Source organism: Coffea arabica, chromosome 9c, assembly GCF_036785885.1.
Source record: "Coffea arabica cultivar ET-39 chromosome 9c, Coffea Arabica ET-39 HiFi, whole genome shotgun sequence".
Lineage (NCBI taxonomy): Eukaryota > Viridiplantae > Streptophyta > Magnoliopsida > Gentianales > Rubiaceae > Coffea > Coffea arabica.
Window position 1 is genome coordinate 3,891,352 of NC_092326.1, and position 16,361 is coordinate 3,907,712.

Sequence of the window (16,361 nt, forward strand, 5' to 3'; positions counted from 1 at the left end):
TAATAAAATTTACTTAAGTCATATTTTTAAATTTTATAATATTATTATCGCAATCAATAATGATAAATAATACAATAATATGACTTAATATAACACAACCATAAATAATACAATAATATGACTTAATATTGTATTATTAATATGACTTAATATAACACAACCTCCCAATATATTGTATTATTTATCATTATTAATTGCGATAATAATATTATAAAATTTAAAAATAGGGTTAATTCCACTTTGTCCCCCCAAATTTTGGATGATTACCCACTTTAATCCTTAAAGTTCAAAATGGGACAGTTAAGTCCCTAAACTTATAAATATCTCCCAATTAAGGAAAATTGTTAACAAAATCTTGAATGCCGTGATGGTCGAAGTGTCCCATTTATAAGGGTTTAGGGATTTAAGTGTCCCATTTTATAAGTTTAGGGACTTAAATGTCCCAATTTATAAGTTGGTCGTGCTGCCTTTATTAAACATTAAATAACTTATTAAAAATTACATATGAAATAATAAAAGGTAGGAAGAATGCTTCGTAAAAAAAATAAATTAGAATGAACGGCCACACTTATTAAAAATTACATATGAAACAATAAAAACGTAGGAAGAATGCTTCGAAAAAAAAAAAGTAAAAAAACTAGAACATAAGGACAAAAGCTTCGCCGCTCATCAATTGAGCGACGAAGCAATTTGACCAACATTCTTTCGCCGCCCATCAGATGAGCGGCGAAGCAACATTCCAAAGATTTTTTTTTTTTTTTTTTTTTACAAAAATTGACCCAAAATACATGAAACTAAAATAAATAAAAATTAAAAATATTTTTATTAGTAGACTCAACTCTCAATTGCGGCGACACCTTACTCAGCATTCCACCCCGAATACCCCCAATTTTGTGAACTTTTTCAAAATTGACAATATACTAATAAATTCGCCAAAAAGCTAGCTAGCAATTGGTATCAGTGAGATCAAAGAGAAAGTACATGGTAATGCAGTTGGTTTTCATTAAATAAAGACATTTTTTTATATATAAAAATATTTTCAAATATTGTTAACATATAATAGTTGGATTTAATATATCAAATGAATAATAAAATAAAAGCACATATTATTTCATGGAGAGCACAATCAAAGCCTTGTTAAGGCTGAATTAATGGTGCATCTTGGAAATTGGCATTATGCTTAAGCACAGCTAAAGTAACGGCTGGTCTTGGAAATTGGCATTAGTCAGGAGGTATAATTTTATTATACAAGTGGAAGAGAGCATGGTCAAGTGTTATAGTCACCCATAAGTGACTGGCTGCTGGTAACTTTACAATAGGTATCAACTAGCCAAAAAAAAAAAAAAAGAAAGCCATATTTTTTATCCAATGAATATGCTAGTAACCTCCAAAGGGTCACTAGCATGTAACTTTGCAAAAAATTTTGTATCCTCCCTGGTTATTTGTGCTGGGAACGAATGGCAAGTCCATGTAACATAGGTATAAAGTGAATTTTTTTTTTTAAATAAAAAGTTCAATTAGGTTAAAAAGAACCATAAGTTGGGTTAGAAAAGATAAAATTTTTAAGTACAAGGGGCTGAAATTATATTAAAAAAGTGCAAAATTGTAAAGAGATTAAGTTACTTGTTAAAAAATAATAAAGTCAAAATAAAGGGACTTAGTTACAAAATAAACATCATTATTGTCAAACCCTATATTCCTCATCCCTTATTCAGGTGCGGCCCCCACCCCACTTACGGAATCAAAACAGAGCACCTCCTCTTCTTCTCCTACGCTTCTTCCAGCTAGCGAGGCCTGCGACGCCCACGCTTTCTCCCTCTCTGTCATGGTTGCAGCTCCAAAGAAGCGACATTTTCCAGCTCTTCCAGCTCTCTCTCTCTCTCAAGGGTAATTTTTTTTTTAAAATTTTTTATACCCTAAAATTCTCTGAAAATCATGGTCAAAGCCTGGGTTCTAGTATTTTGATTCAACACTTCTACTAATCGTAAACTTAAACAAGAAATCATCCATCATGAACGACCTACATTTGTTCTGCTTGATTCCTAGAAAAAAATGAGAAGCTTACAGTTGAAGAATGTAATTGATATCAGAATTTTAACTGTTATTATGTTTCGTCTGGTCCCACCAAATGTGATGGATGTATTTGTTAGATTCTTGTTTTGGGATTGGTTAAATTGTATACTTCTCCTGTATGGGGGTGTGGTATATAGTGTTGATTCATGTTATTTTACGGTTCTGTATTAAATGTTAGTGATTTATTTAAAGCATTTGTTTGTAATTCTACAATCATTCTATATCTCTTTCTATATGGAAAAAGAAAAGAACAGAGTGATTGATACTTTTTAATAGTAGTAGCTCTCTTGCACAATTGGTTGATCTATTTGTTTCTTCCAATTAAATAAATAAAAAAGATAACAGCATGAGGAAAAGTTCAAAACCCTTTTATTGTATCTGTTAAAAAATTCAAAACCCTGCAGCTGCACCACTTACAACTAGAAGAAGAATTAGAGCTTATTTGACGGTCCTCCGCCTACACCTCCACCCACCTCTGCTCATACCTCTGGTTCCGAGGGCGTATTTCTGTCCTTGTATCATCATTCGAACAGAATGACTCAGTGTCGAGCAATTTCATCTTGTACTTCACTTAATCTCTTCCCTCATGCCTCCAGAACAGGTAAAATATGGTCTCAACCTTTTTAATTCTGGATTTATCCTTTCATTTTTTACCTTCAAAATAAAGGGTTTTCCTGAAAGATTTTGGGATTTTAATGTTGTCTGCAGATTTGTCTGGAAAGGCGGCTACCTCGCTACCTTTGCACGAGGTAAGTAATTGTACTGCTTTTCTTTTTTTTTTTTTGTTTTATTTTCTGTTGCTCGTTTTTTAAGTGCTGGGTTTTGAATTTTTTTCACTTATTTTCTTTTTCTCCTAATGGCAGCTAGGGGTGAAAGCGGGTGGACATTCTATTGCTCACTGCAGCTCGAAGAATTTGGCTCCGATTCGCATCAATAAATTTGGTATACGGTCTTTTCATTTTTTTTCCTCATTTTGAGCAAAAGAAATACTCAAATGGTGTTATATGTTTAGAAACTAATTAAATTAATTGAATCTTAGCTTCTTGTTTATCTTTCTCATTGTAAACATTCCCGTTCACGCCCCAAAATGAAATGTTAAATGGATGGGAATAATGGGCAAGATTCAGTTTCAAAGAAGTTAGTTTGCTTAAATGGATGGGAATAAATTTTTGTTGTCTGTGTTTTTTGTTAAGATTGGGGACGTCCCTTCTATATTTGCATTATAATATCTTTGTGCTGCTCAAACATGAATATCAAAAATCAGAAAAGGAATTTGGGTTGGTACTGAATGATGACTATTATTCTCTAACATATTTATACGAATTTGCATCATTGACAAAATTGAGGTGTTATAGGTAAATTTTATGGTCCATTTATTGGTTGCCAATTTTGTTAGCATTGTATTTTGAATTCTTGGGTTAGTTGCTATAAGGTTTCTTATTAGCTATATTTTCTGATGTGACACATATGCTTAACTGATGATGCAGCTATCCGAGCTGTTGTAGCCAGTGATAAGGAGTCAATTCCTGCTGGTGCCACAGAAGGAAAAGTTCTACGTAAAAAATTGGACAAGGTGGTGCTAGCGTATAGTGGTGGTCTAGATACCTCTGTCATTGTACCTTGGCTAAGGTAACCTTTGATTGATATGTTCTCTATGTTCTCAAATATGACTGCTAAATTGACATTTTCTAAAGAGTGATACTCTATTTGCTCTGGGAACTCGGATGTGTCATTGCTGTATGTGTACCTATTACTTTAAAAAAAACAAATGAAGCCAAATTGGGTGATTACATAAAATTTTGTACAGAAGTAGTGCAGACGCTTGTGTAATTTGTAAATTTCTTGTTTATGGAGCTGTAATGGGTGAGGTTGAGATAAAAGTTAAGCAGACAGATTTCTCTGTTCAGTTAATATACTGTGGTAATTACATGGATTATCCTTGGTTTGTATTGACTGGTATATTTATTTTATGCTTTCTATGAATAGAGATATTATTTTCCTTGTTCTGATCCTGCTCGTGTTTTGCATGTCTAAATTTTCTTCATGTTGCAGAGAGAATTATGGTTGTGAGGTTGTTTGCTTCACAGCAGATGTCGGCCAAGTAAGTGAGAATGGGCTACATTGTGGACACTTTTTCATATTTAGTGCCGTAGACATTCCTTTGTATATGTGCTATTATTCATTTTATTCTCTAGGAGCGGATTATCACTATTGTTCATAATATTGCCAGATAACATTAGAAACTTGTCTCTATATCTGACACTTAATGCTGAATTCTATTTAAAGGGTATTAAAGAGTTGGAAGGTTTAGAAGAGAAGGCAAAAGCAAGTGGAGCTTGTCAGTTAGTGGTGAAAGATTTGAAGGAGGAATTTGTGAAAGATTACATATTTCCTTGCTTGAGAGCTGGCGCCATTTATGAGAGGAAGTATTTACTGGGTACCTCAATGGCTCGCCCTGTAATTGCAAAGGTAAACTATGTGAAGTAAATAACTAAAATATGCACCATGGAGTCGTGTGTCTTAAAGAGTTTCACTCTTTGAGTATTCCTTCCCTTTCTTTCCTTCTTTTCCTTGCAACAGTTGGAGACGAGTCTTTTGCAAGTCCTCCTCCTCTCCCCCCCCCCCCCCCCCTCAAACAAAAAAACCCACAAAAAAAAAAACAAAAATACCCTCTTCCCACTTTCACCCTTAATTTCTGTTAAGCAGTTTGTCAAGGAAGTAACTTTAATGTGTGTATGTTGTTGTTTTGATCAAATATTGGATCCAACACTCCACAGAGTCATTTTGAAACTCGCTATAGAAGCATTTTTGTTAATCTATGTTAAAGCTCCATGGTGCTGAGTTTACATAATATTCTTATAGTAGGGTTTCTCATTTCATAGGTGGCATTATCTGTCCGTTAAATTTTCTTTTAGCTTTGCACCTTAATTTTTTAACAAATCCCAGGCAATGGTTGATGTTGCGAGAGAAGTTGGAGCAGATGCAGTATCACATGGATGCACAGGAAAGGGCAATGATCAGGCATGCTTCAGAATTGATCTTTATTAATTTGATTGTTATTTGATCATATTTTCTTCTACGAACAATGTGATGTTTCTAGTAGTTCATGTTATTGGGGAGTATACCTGACTCTTGCTGTTGCAGGTACGTTTTGAGCTGACTTTCTTTGCTCTGAATCCCGAACTTAGTGTTGTTGCCCCTTGGAGGGAATGGGAAATAAGGGGTAGAGAAGATGCTATTGAGTATGCTAAGAAACACAGTATTCCAGTTCCAGTTACAAAGAAATCAATCTATAGCAGAGACAGAAACCTGTGGCATCTCAGTCATGAGGTAATAGCATGACTACCTTTCTTGAAAAGTAATTCCAGCTTATTATGATTTTTTAAATGATGTTTAGGCATACAAGAAAGCAGAATGCTTTCATTGCAAACCCCAAAGCACTTGACTAGCAGCTTCACCAAGATGTCATGCTAGTAAATTATAACATTCTGGTATTCAGTTCAGTGTGAAGTTCTTGCTATCCTGGTTAGGAAGTTTGCTCACCTATTATCTTGGCTTAGCTGGTTTGCATACTACTTTCCTTCCCAAAGATAGAAAGGTGATCTTATCTATTGAATCATTAGTCAATTCGGTCTAGTAAAAATATCATAAATAAATAGCAGCTAAGGTTCTCGAGATAATAGAACGCAAAATAGTGAGCCTGGAAACATTAGAACATAGTAATTACTATGGTTTTATTTGTTTGGATGCCAACTAGGTTATAGTGCTTATTACAGGTCATGGCTTTAAAAGTAGGCGAAAACAGATGTTATAACCTATTTAACTTGTCCCCAGGACCCAGCTTAGCTGGTAGGGACATTTACCAATGACCATAAGGCCCTGGGTTTGACTCTCAATCCCTGCCCTTTCCTCCTTCCCCTTTGTAAGGTTCAGAATCTCCCTGTGAACCAAACAGGAAAGAAGCTATTTAACTTGGTTTCTTTCTAGAAACATTCTGAACTTAGTCTTATTGTTCATTAGAAAAGCAGATCTGGTGCCAGATTCTGTTCATATCCTGCTATTTGCGTCGCTGTTTTAATGAGAATCGCTTTTGTTTAACTGTTGTTTTTGCATCCTCTTAGTTTTGTGAACTGATGATCTACGACCTAAATGTAGTTGCCATTGCTTGCTACTATATTTTTGTTTAGGGAGACATATTAGAAGACCCCGCAAATGAGCCAAAGGAGGACATGTACATGATTAGTGTCAACCCAGAAGATGCACCTGATCAACCTGAGTAAGGCTCCATCTTGTATAGTATATGATTCGTTCAGAGCAAAAAATTTGTGCTGATTGGGTATTGAAATGTCTGACCTATTTTATTGCATAATATTGAACCACTTTAAATTCCGAGTCCTTTCAGGAAGGTGAAAATTGGGATAGATGCTGGACTTCCAGTTTCAGTTGATGGAGTGAAGCTTTCCCCTGCATCTCTCCTCTCTAAGCTAAATGAAATTGGTAAAAGGCACGGGATAGGGCGAATAGATATGGTCGAAAATCGTCTTGTCGGAATGAAAAGTCGCGGAGTGTATGAAACCCCTGGTGGAACCATTCTCTTTACAGCAGTCCGTGAACTCGAGTCACTTACACTTGATCGTGAAACAATGCAAGTCAAGGATTCTCTCGCACTAAAATATGCTGAGCTAGTCTATGCTGGCCGGTGGTTTGACCCACTTCGTGAGTCAATGGATGCCTTCATGGAGGAAATTACAAAAAGCACTACTGGCTCTGTGACGCTCAAACTCTACAAGGGATCTATATCCGTAGCAGGTCGAGAAAGTCCATATAGCTTGTATAGACAAGATATATCATCATTTGAGAGTGGCCAAATATATGATCAGGCTGATGCTGCTGGATTCATTCGGCTTTATGGACTGCCGATGAGAGTCCGAGCAATGCTTGACAAGGGCAGATATGATTAGTTTTGCATCCATTTGTACCAGTACAAGTAAGTTATCCGCAGGGGTTTCCATATTTTGCAATTTTGTTAGAACCTTCTGGTGACTAGATGGTGGTATTGGTTGTTCTTCGCTTTGATTTTGAAAGTTCTGTGCAAAAATTTGCATATGTCTAGTCTACTCAAGATCTATAATATCTAAAGATGGATGATCTGAAGCTTTATGCCAGAGAGATTTGAGTAACGTGGAGAGTTTGCAAGGAAATGGGCTAATATTCATTGGTTTGAAAGATAAATCTTATTTTATTTTAACTTATTATTTTCGGAATATTATTATTAACAGCAATAAACCTTAGATTGATAGAAAGATTAAAAACAAAATACACTAAACATAAAGTGGTTCCATTGCTAACTAACACTTTTCTATATAAAAAATCAGCATTAGTAAAAAAATAAATAAATAAACATAATGTGGTTCCATTGCTAACCCTTTTCTATATTCAAAACCAGCATATTAGCTTGAGTACCATATCTATAAACCAAAGTGCTAAAACTCCAAAAATGGTTCTATTGCAGAATTATGAAGTAGGTGGCCTAAGTTGAAGTCATATGAAGTGCAACCAGTGATGCGTAGACACCATCAGGAATGTTCATAAGCGTATCATGTCCTCCTTTCTCAGCAATCACACCATTCTTGACTACTGCAATGATATCAGCCCCTTTTATTGTGCTCAAGCGATGAGCGACAACAACTGTGGTTCTATTCACCATCACCTTATCTAGTGCATCTTGAACTATACGTTCTGATTCTGCATCAAGAGCACTTGTTGCCTCATCCAGCAAAAGGATTTTTGGATCTTTGAGTATTGCGCGTGCAATGGCGATCCGTTGCTTCTGTCCACCGGATAACTGGACCCCTCTTTCTCCAACAGAAGTATCATATCCCTGAGGCAATCCCGAAATGAAGTTATGTGCATTTGCAGCTTTTGCTGCAGCAATGATCTCCTCCTCTGTTACATCCCCCCGTTTGCCATAGGCAATGTTGTCCCGAATTGTTTCGTTGAAGAGTACAGGTTCTTGACCCACCAACCCCATTTGTTGCCTGAGCCAATTTATCTTCAGCTTCCACAATTCCACACCATCAAGATATATGTGCCCGGAGTCGGGATTATAGAACCTCTCTATTAGGCTAATGACTGTGGACTTCCCGCTACCACTTTCACCAACAAGGGCAACAGTCTGAGTACAAGTTGAATGTTTGTGAGTCCAAATAACAGCCTAAATAGGATGAGCCATCCTTTTGAGTTTTTTTAATAGTTTATAGAAGGTAGGTTGAGAAAAAGAAAGCTTACAGTAAAAGAATATCATTGGGAGTTACCTTTCCAGAAGGAATTAATAGGCACAGATCCTTGAAAATTTGAATATCGGGCCGTGTTGGATACCTGAAGCTTACATGTTGCAGCTCAATGTCACCCTTTACAGTAGCAAGCACTTGACCCTCATCACTGCTTGAATCAATCTTAGGCTTACTATCAAGAATTTCAAATATAGAAGCAGCAGCAACTTTAGCTTTGTTAATATCTGGAGTCAAAGCGGTTGTCTGGGAAACTCCCAAAGCTGCCATTGTCAATGCAAAGAAAACCTGTATGGAACCCGTGTTAGATAATAAAAGATTTGGACATAGATGCAAAAAAGCCTACTCTTGTGAGGTTTATGAGATGAACCTTACCTTGAATACCTCACCAAAGGTTGCTTTCCCATGTTCAATAAGACGAGCTCCAACCCAGAAGATGAATGCAGTTGCTAAATAGTTTGCAGAAGACCCAAGTCCAAAGCTAAAGCCACTGACCATTCCTTGCTTGACACCATATTTCATGGGGCCTTCACATTTCTTTTGATATGTGTCCATAACCTTCTCTTCAGCACAAAATGATGCAACAGTTCTAATGCTGCCAACAGCATCATTTGCTACCTGACTTGCTTCTTCATACATGACCTGCAGAGCATTGAGACGCGTGTCAGTTCACTGCATCTTTTCTTTTTCCTGGCTTTGTGTAATGTGCAGGGCTTACCTTGGCATCTCCACTAAAGCCCTTATGGAACTTCGCCTGGAGAAATCCTTGCAATCCAATGAAGGGTAATACGGCTACAACTATAAATGCTAGTATCCAATTAGCAGTAAACGAGATCACAAGCCCAGTTACTACTGTCGACAGATTCTGGACAACTAGCGCCAAAGCATCGCCCACCAAACTCCTCATAGTTGAAGCATCAGTAGACAACCTCGCACCCACTGCACCACTGTTTTTTGGGGAAACAAAAATTCCAGTTTAAACTCCTGAATTAAAGCAAAGGGCATTGGGCCATGAGAACAAATGAATAAACTCACCTCGAGTTTGCAGGGTCATCAAACCAACTGATTTCTTGGTGGACTACTTTCTGAAATGACAAAGATCGAATTCTCTGTATTAATTTACCACCTGCAACTCCAAAAAGGTAATTCTGCACTGGTACAATTGCCAAAGTCAAAGCACCTAAACCAACAAGCATCAGTGACCAAAATCTCGCATCTTTCCTTAGTTCATGTGGAGGTTCAAAGAAAATTCTAATGCATTTTGAGAGTAAGAGCCCAAAAACAGGGAAGACAACACCATGCCCACAAGCAGCAATGGAACCAAGCAGCATATATGGTAGCTCAGGTTTGTTTAAATTGAAAAGTCGTAAAAGTGAGAATTTTTGGCTCTTCTTCAAGTCAGCTTCATCAGTTCCATGTACATCTTGTCCTACTTCTGCTTCATGGATGTCAATGAGACCAGGAACTCCAAAATTGAGAGTGAAGGAATGTCTTGATGATCCTCTGCTCGTGGATCTCAGAGACATTCTTTGGCTCAAACTCCTATGTAAACTGTCATCTAAATCAATAGAAGCTTCTGATATCTCTACGTCCAATTTTGTGGAATTTCCTTTAGCTTGGTTGGACCTGGACCCCTCTTGCATACGGACAAGCTGGTAGTATGCGCCATTAGGATCTTTAATCAACTCGGAATGAGTTCCTACCAAATGATTTTTGGAGGAAAGTTCATTAATTGCCCCAAGTGAGAAAAAAAAATGTAACATTCACAAATCATAACGTCTGTACCTTGTTCAACGAGTTTGCCAGCATGTACTACTGCTATGAGGTCAGCATTTCTGATAGTCGTCAATCTATGTGCAACAACCACTGTAGTTCTGTTGATCATAACTTTATCAAGGGCGTCTTGTACTATGCGTTCCGACTCTGCATCCAGAGCGCTTGTCGCTTCATCAAGAAGAAGGATTCTTGGGTTCTTTAGAATGGCTCTAGCAATTGCAACCCGCTGCTTTTGTCCCCCAGAGAGTTGAGTCCCATGTTCGCCGACCATTGTGTCAAGCCCCTACAGAGAAGATAACCGGATTCTCAACATGGACAGATAGAGAAATCGAGAATCCGCATATATTCGAACAAATCAAATAATCAAGAGCCTTTACCTTAGGGAGTTTGTCGATGAATTTCGCAGCATTAGCCAGCTCAATTGCTGTTCTGATTTCTGAGTCCGTAGCACCTGGTTTTCCATACAGTATGTTTTCCCTTATGGAAGTTGCAAATAGGATTGGCTCCTGGCTCACTAGCCCTAATTTATCTCTTAACCATTTGATCTGCAGCTGCTTAATGTTCACGCCATCAACAAGCACTTCCCCAGCTTCAGGGTCATAAAATCTCTCCAAGAGACTGATAACTGTCGATTTCCCACTTCCACTGTGCCCTACTAAAGCTGCAGTCGTGCCACTAGGAACGTGCAATGTGAATCCAGAGAAAATTTGCACCTCTGGTCTTGCGGGATACTTGAAGTATACATCCTTGAGGTCAATTTCACCCTTCAGGTCTTCCAAGACAATCCCACTATTATCATATGCATCAATTTGGGGTACACGCTTGATAGTCTCAAACATCTTGAAAGCTGCAGCTTGCCCTGCTGAAAATGCATTTAGACTAGGAGATGTTTGGCCCAATGACCTGATTCCAATGGAAATAATGAGTTAGAACTGCTCTTGAAATGCATTAATCCATCATCGCTTAGAATCCACAGCTTTGTTCGAGTTACAACTGATTTCATATATTTTGCCAAATCTCCTGAAGCATTGGAATCTTGTATACAGTGGATCAAAATCCAAGCTTATTAAACATATAATTAACCCAAAAATCTTGATATTTGCCCAATTACAATGAACTCAAGAACACAGAAAAACAAAAAAAAAGAAAAGAAAAAATCGAACATCAAATAGATTAAAAGAAACATTCTATACTTACATTCCTCCCATCATTATGGCCATCATGACATTAATGACATCCCCACCACTGTATCCTTTGGTTAAAACTAGCCTGGATCCATAATATATTGCTAGTCCATAAATAGAGAAGACAATCAGCAAGATCGTGCCAAGTCCCAGTCCTGAAACCAGTCCTTGTTTATTTGTCGACTCATAAGCAACCTGTAGTTTGTCGTCATATTTCTTGATTGCTCGCTTTTCTCCAGTAAATGATGCAACCTATGACACATTAAATGGAGAACAAAAATCAAATGAATTAATTCACTGGCTACAAATTATTACACCGATCCAAAACAAGCTTTTGCAGCAAGACTTTACCGTTCTAATTGCTCCTATAGTTTGTTCTAATACATTTCCAGCATCTGCATAAGCAATTTGGCCACGGCTTGACATTTTGGACATGAACAATGCCATAGCTCCTCCAGCAACAACCAGAGCAGGAATACAACTGCATAGGACTATTGCCAAACGCCACCCCTTGATGAAACCAATCACAAATCCTCCAAGAAATGTTGATGCAAACTGGATGAATTTCCCTACCTGTCATGTAGGCAAATCATCAGGAATTTGCTTTTAAAGTTCTATACATCAGAAAATGCATGTAGTACCAAAATATCAGGAAAAAAAAAAAAAAAACCACTTGTTCCCTTATTTAAGAGATTATAATCTGAAGATGATTCCCGAACAATAATTCTATGTTGCATTTTGCAAATATATAACACTGGTGAGTTTTGTATTGGTATCAAGTTATGACAGTGTACGACTATCTTAAAACTGAATTAGTGCATTAGCATTTTGCTATAAAGTTCACCTTTTCACCCATGGCTTCTTGGATGAGGACTGTGTCTCCAGACATTCTGCCAATGACCTCTCCTGTCGTTGTTTGAGTGTCAAAGAATGAAATGTCTTGCCTCAAGATTGTTTTCAAGTACAAACCACGTATGCGGGTCGCCTGTCTTTCTCCAGTTACCATCCAGCACGACATCTCTGTATTAAATTAGGAAGAAACATTACATCAAGCTTAGCTTATTCGTTTGAACTGTAAGTAAACGTATATTTTAAACCGTGTAGAAAAAGTTGAACCAAAATTCTGCATCAACCAATTTCTTGAAATCCATTTCCCAATTGAAAGGCAAAAGCCATTGACCATTATATTTTGTGATACACAATTAATCATGCCAGGGTTGCTTACTTCATTAAATGACAAGCGTAAATACTTGACTAGTGATTGATTGCTTTATCCTCCTCTTGAGGGGAGGATGATTACTAGTTCTAGCTAGTTTTAGCACCCATTAATATAGCTATACACTTAATTGCTGCTGACCAAAACAACTCATATACCAGAGGCCTCAGTTCTGGTCCCAAAGCTAGATACCTCTTCTTCCAGGGCAGCAGAAAGACTTGTTACTATGCATGAAAATTGCGAGAGAGTTTAATTATGGTAAAATTTCAGCCATGATAATTTCTGCTAAGCATCTTCAACGTCACTTGCCATCCCAAATTTCTTCCCCTCTATAATAGCCTCACCTAACACTGCTACAGTTTAGTTTAGCCTAATCCTAAGTACACGTGGCACGTAACTAAGCAGCTGGAGAAACTGCTAAGAACTTTGTAGTGTTGCCTAATTCAGTCAACAAAGTATAACAATTTATTCAACAAAAATGAAAAAGAAAGAAAAAAAAAAAGTAAGGAGTCAATCTTGACTTACGTAAAATGGAGGCAATGCCAGCGCCGATAGCCAAGTAAACATAATCAAGGCACACCTAAAATTCAGAGCAACAACTATTTAGTACGTTTGTCGTGGTGTTTGATTTAAAAAAAATAAATACCAATTTTTATTCTTCAGATTAAATAGCAACAAATATGGCTTGCTAATCCAAATATCAGTGTCATTTGGGTTGATTTTGCCCAAAAAAAGAAAAGAAAGTAAAAATATGCACCTTACAAGTTATTGTTTTCAGAGAAGGTTTCTCCTGGTGTTTCATTAAAAAAAATACCAATATTCATGCTTCGTATTAAATAGCAGCAAATATGGCTTGGCTTGCTAATCCAAAATTCACTATCACTTGGATTAATTTTGCCAAAAAAAAAAAAAAAAAGAGAGTAAAAGTATGCACCTTAAAAGTTATCGTATTCAGAGAAAATCAGAACGGGATGCTCTGTTAAGTACTCATGCATTCGTTCTTTGATACTGTTTCCATGAAGCTAAAATTTACTACTCTTGTTGGGAAAATTTTCCAGTAGACATCAATAAGGACATTATATTCGAGTAATCATTACGTAATTAGCTCATTTCAGTTATCAAATGCTGGGCATGTTAATACTTTTTAAAATCAGTGCATAGCTTCTAGGAAGAAAACAACTGTGTATGAATCCGTTTGGTACGTGATGCATTTATTAGTTGGCAACCCTTACTAGTAACATTAAAACATTAAATTTCGCAATTAATTTTGAGAGTAAAGGAAAGAGATTATTTTCGAATGAAGCAAGAATGTCTTGATTCGAATGATCATTTTCAGTCTCCTATCTAAATTTGACTCTTACAAATATGAAGTGTAGTCAAAGGTAATATAGGAATGGAGATGGAAAGTCATTGTCAATCAAGAATATTTCTTGCATGGAAGAGCAAAATTAAGAGCCAAGACATGATTTAGCAACGTTTTATCTAACAAACAATAGAGAACTTAGAATTTCAGAATTGCAGAATTTGGTACCCTAAGAAGACCTTAGAATTTCACACAGTACCCCACAATTTTTAAGGGATTTTCCTAGGTGAAGAACCCTCCTCCTCCATCATTATTCACATGCAAACGAAGAATAATGGTGGAAATTGACAAGAAAACAACGCCAAGAAACATTAAAAAGAAAACCAAAAACACGCACCAAAAAAAAAAAGAAAAAATTTACCTTCGAGATTTCATCTAAGAGATCTGGTTTTCCACTGCTACCACCAAAGGTATTAATAAGCTTCCCAAATATCAGGGTCATGATAGGCTGAGACATACCATTGCCAATGGCTCCGAGTGTTCCCCCAATCATTAGTGCAATGTCAAGACGATCTGCAAACGTGAAAAGCTTATAAAATGGCACTTTCTGTTGATCTGCATTCTGGGATTTTCCCGTTGTCGCCGACGGCGTAGTTTCCGACTCCGTTTCGGGCATTCTCAGGCCTTCTTCCTCTCTATATATCTGTCTCTCCCTTTACTGAGAACTTGTAGATATAAAAAGAGGGAGGGAAAGAAGATTGTTTTCCTGAAGGGCCGAAGCTAAATCTTCTCCCTCTCTCTATATATCTAACTCTCCCTTTTCGGAAAATTCCTGGAAAGAGAAAATGGAGGGAGGATTGATCGTTTTCCCGAAGGGACCGAGCCTGAGTCTTGGCTTGTAAGATAAGTATATATTTTTTTTTTTGCAAACAGTATTGCCCGACTGGTTTCTTGTGATCCTAACTGGCTTTTTGTGTTCCCGGATTTCATCAGATTTCATCAAACATCTTGGCCGCGTTTGTCTATTTATAGAAATCATAGGCTAGCGTCAAGAATGTTGCGTTTTATTTGTTTTCCCTTGTTCATCAAGCAATCCTTCTAGAAGGAGGCTTCCTTCCCGTGCGTGCAGTTAGTTGTGTACCGCTAGCTGGCTCTATGTTTCCGTCCATCCCGTTTTCACATTTAGGCCGCACACGATAGTGTAAATACATTGTATGAACTTTGTACACTTCTAGAAGATGGGACCGAGCTATCTTGCATTAAAGGATTGTACGCGCTTTGAAGTTGTTTTGTACTACTACTTTTTAAGTCCCTCTTTTACTGGTTTGTTTTTCTTTTTCATCCGTTCTATCCTAAATTATAATCCGCTTTTTTTAATCGAAAAATATACTGTAGTTAGCTTTACCCTACTTACCACTACTTACAAATATTATCACCTTATTTAGTACAATTACCTTTTCCATCAATAATTGCTTTGATTCAACCCTTGAATGGTGCAACTTTCCATCAATACTGTTATTATAATTAATGTAAAAAGTATAATGCTTTTTCATACTCCTAATATTAATGTAAGAATATTTTAGAAAAATAGCATGTTAGATTTACCCTTTCACTAAAGTTAGCTAATTTTTCTTAAATTGCATAAAAAAAAAAAACTAAGACTATCAAAGTGGGACGGAAGATGTAAATTTGTACGGGTTATCCTTTTTTTTTTTCAAGTATGTACACTTCTAAAAGATGTGAACAAATTGTGGCAAGTACAAAATCAGTCAGGGTTATCTTTCTTTTTTTAAAGTATGTAGACTCCTAAAAGATGTGAACAAATTGTGAATTGGAGATATGTAGATGAGCTACTTGAGTAACCATTTATAATATGATTGCGTTTAATTTGGAAAATAGCCATTTATGTCCCTCCTTTTTTGGATTTTGTTCAATTTAGTCCCTTAACTATTATATAATCACGTTTCTAAAATTTAATAAATATTTTGGTCTGTATAGGATTAATATTTTTTTAAAAAAAAAAGAAGAAGAAGAAGAACTTTTTTGCCCAGAATTATGTATCAATCAATATTTATTTGGTGACATTGTCGAGGGAATATATAGGAGAAACTGGACTAGCTACTAACATTTTTTTCTTTTTCCTTTTTCTCCCCTCCTCTATGCAAACTGCATTTTAATTATTATTCAAATAAGTCCCTTCCACCACCACCCCCCCCCCCCCCAAAATCCAAAAAAATAGCTTTTGATATGATTTAGGAATTTCAATTAAGTAACAGAGAATATCGGATTCAAAACTGTAAAATCTGATAAACCTTAGTTAGTAATATATGTAAATTATAGGCTTCAGGAGAAGGAAAAAAGACAAATTTTTTCTAAAGAAAATCACAAAAATATAAGAGAGAAATAAGCATAAAAGTCTTGAAAACAGTTATTCTTAATCAACTTTTCAGGTAGCAAAATCATACAAGATGTCTAGCTATTTAAAATTCGCTACACCTTGAAGGCAACCCAAGTTACCG

At 36.6% G+C, this 16,361-nt stretch overlaps 2 protein-coding genes across 4 annotated transcripts; one reads left to right on the forward strand and one right to left on the reverse strand.

Annotated features, from left to right (window-relative positions):
- The first annotated feature begins 1,712 nt into the window (after positions 1-1,712).
- On the forward strand, positions 1,713-8,316 carry LOC113708557 (argininosuccinate synthase, chloroplastic-like). Of its 3 annotated transcripts, XM_072064360.1 has the most exons (12): positions 1,713-1,887; positions 2,478-2,674; positions 2,782-2,822; positions 2,937-3,015; positions 3,561-3,702; positions 4,126-4,174; positions 4,360-4,542; positions 5,020-5,094; positions 5,218-5,403; positions 6,261-6,349; positions 6,467-7,060; positions 7,586-8,316. In XM_072064360.1, the coding sequence occupies exons 2-11, from the start codon at positions 2,608-2,610 to the stop codon at positions 7,032-7,034; spliced, it is 1,479 nt and encodes a 492-aa protein (XP_071920461.1). In that variant the 5' UTR covers positions 1,713-1,887; positions 2,478-2,607; the 3' UTR covers positions 7,035-7,060; positions 7,586-8,316. The 3 variants fall into 3 exon arrangements, with proteins under 3 accessions (XP_071920461.1, XP_071920460.1, XP_027086828.1); XM_072064359.1 differs by lacking the exon at positions 7,586-8,316 and having other exon boundaries at positions 6,467-7,238; XM_027231027.2 differs by lacking the exon at positions 7,586-8,316 and having other exon boundaries at positions 1,714-1,887; positions 6,476-7,238.
- Positions 7,410-14,930, reverse strand: LOC113708556 (ABC transporter B family member 9-like). Its single transcript, XM_027231026.2, has 12 exons — positions 14,264-14,930; positions 13,065-13,119; positions 12,168-12,343; positions 11,675-11,896; positions 11,337-11,575; positions 10,517-11,042; positions 10,149-10,422; positions 9,399-10,062; positions 9,082-9,310; positions 8,739-9,005; positions 8,388-8,651; positions 7,410-8,248 (listed from the first exon to the last, which is right to left on the reverse strand). The coding sequence occupies exons 1-12, from the start codon at positions 14,516-14,518 to the stop codon at positions 7,604-7,606; spliced, it is 3,816 nt and encodes a 1,271-aa protein (XP_027086827.1). The 5' UTR covers positions 14,519-14,930; the 3' UTR covers positions 7,410-7,603.
- Between the last annotated feature and the right edge of the window lie 1,431 nt (positions 14,931-16,361).

What these genes read in the sequence shown, in the direction of transcription:
- LOC113708557 (XM_072064360.1), top strand. Translation starts at nt 2,608, where the DNA reads ATGACTCAGTGTCGAGCAATTTCATCTTGTACTTCACTTAATCTCTTC. An exon ending in CAGGAAAGGGCAATGATCAG is followed by an intron (nt 5,095 to 5,217) that starts GCATGCTTCAGA and finishes TTGCTGTTGCAG; the next exon opens with GTACGTTTTGAGCTGACTTT. An exon ending in GATGCACCTGATCAACCTGA is followed by an intron (nt 6,350 to 6,466) that starts GTAAGGCTCCAT and finishes TTAAATTCCGAG; the next exon opens with TCCTTTCAGGAAGGTGAAAA.
- LOC113708556 (XM_027231026.2), bottom strand. Translation starts at nt 14,518, where the DNA reads ATGCCCGAAACGGAGTCGGAAACTACGCCGTCGGCGACAACGGGAAAA. An exon ending in TGGCATTGCCTCCATTTTAC is followed by an intron (nt 12,344 to 13,064) that starts GTAAGTCAAGAT and finishes AATTTAATACAG; the next exon opens with AGATGTCGTGCTGGATGGTA. An exon ending in GCTTTAGTGGAGATGCCAAG is followed by an intron (nt 9,006 to 9,081) that starts GTAAGCCCTGCA and finishes AATGCTCTGCAG; the next exon opens with GTCATGTATGAAGAAGCAAG.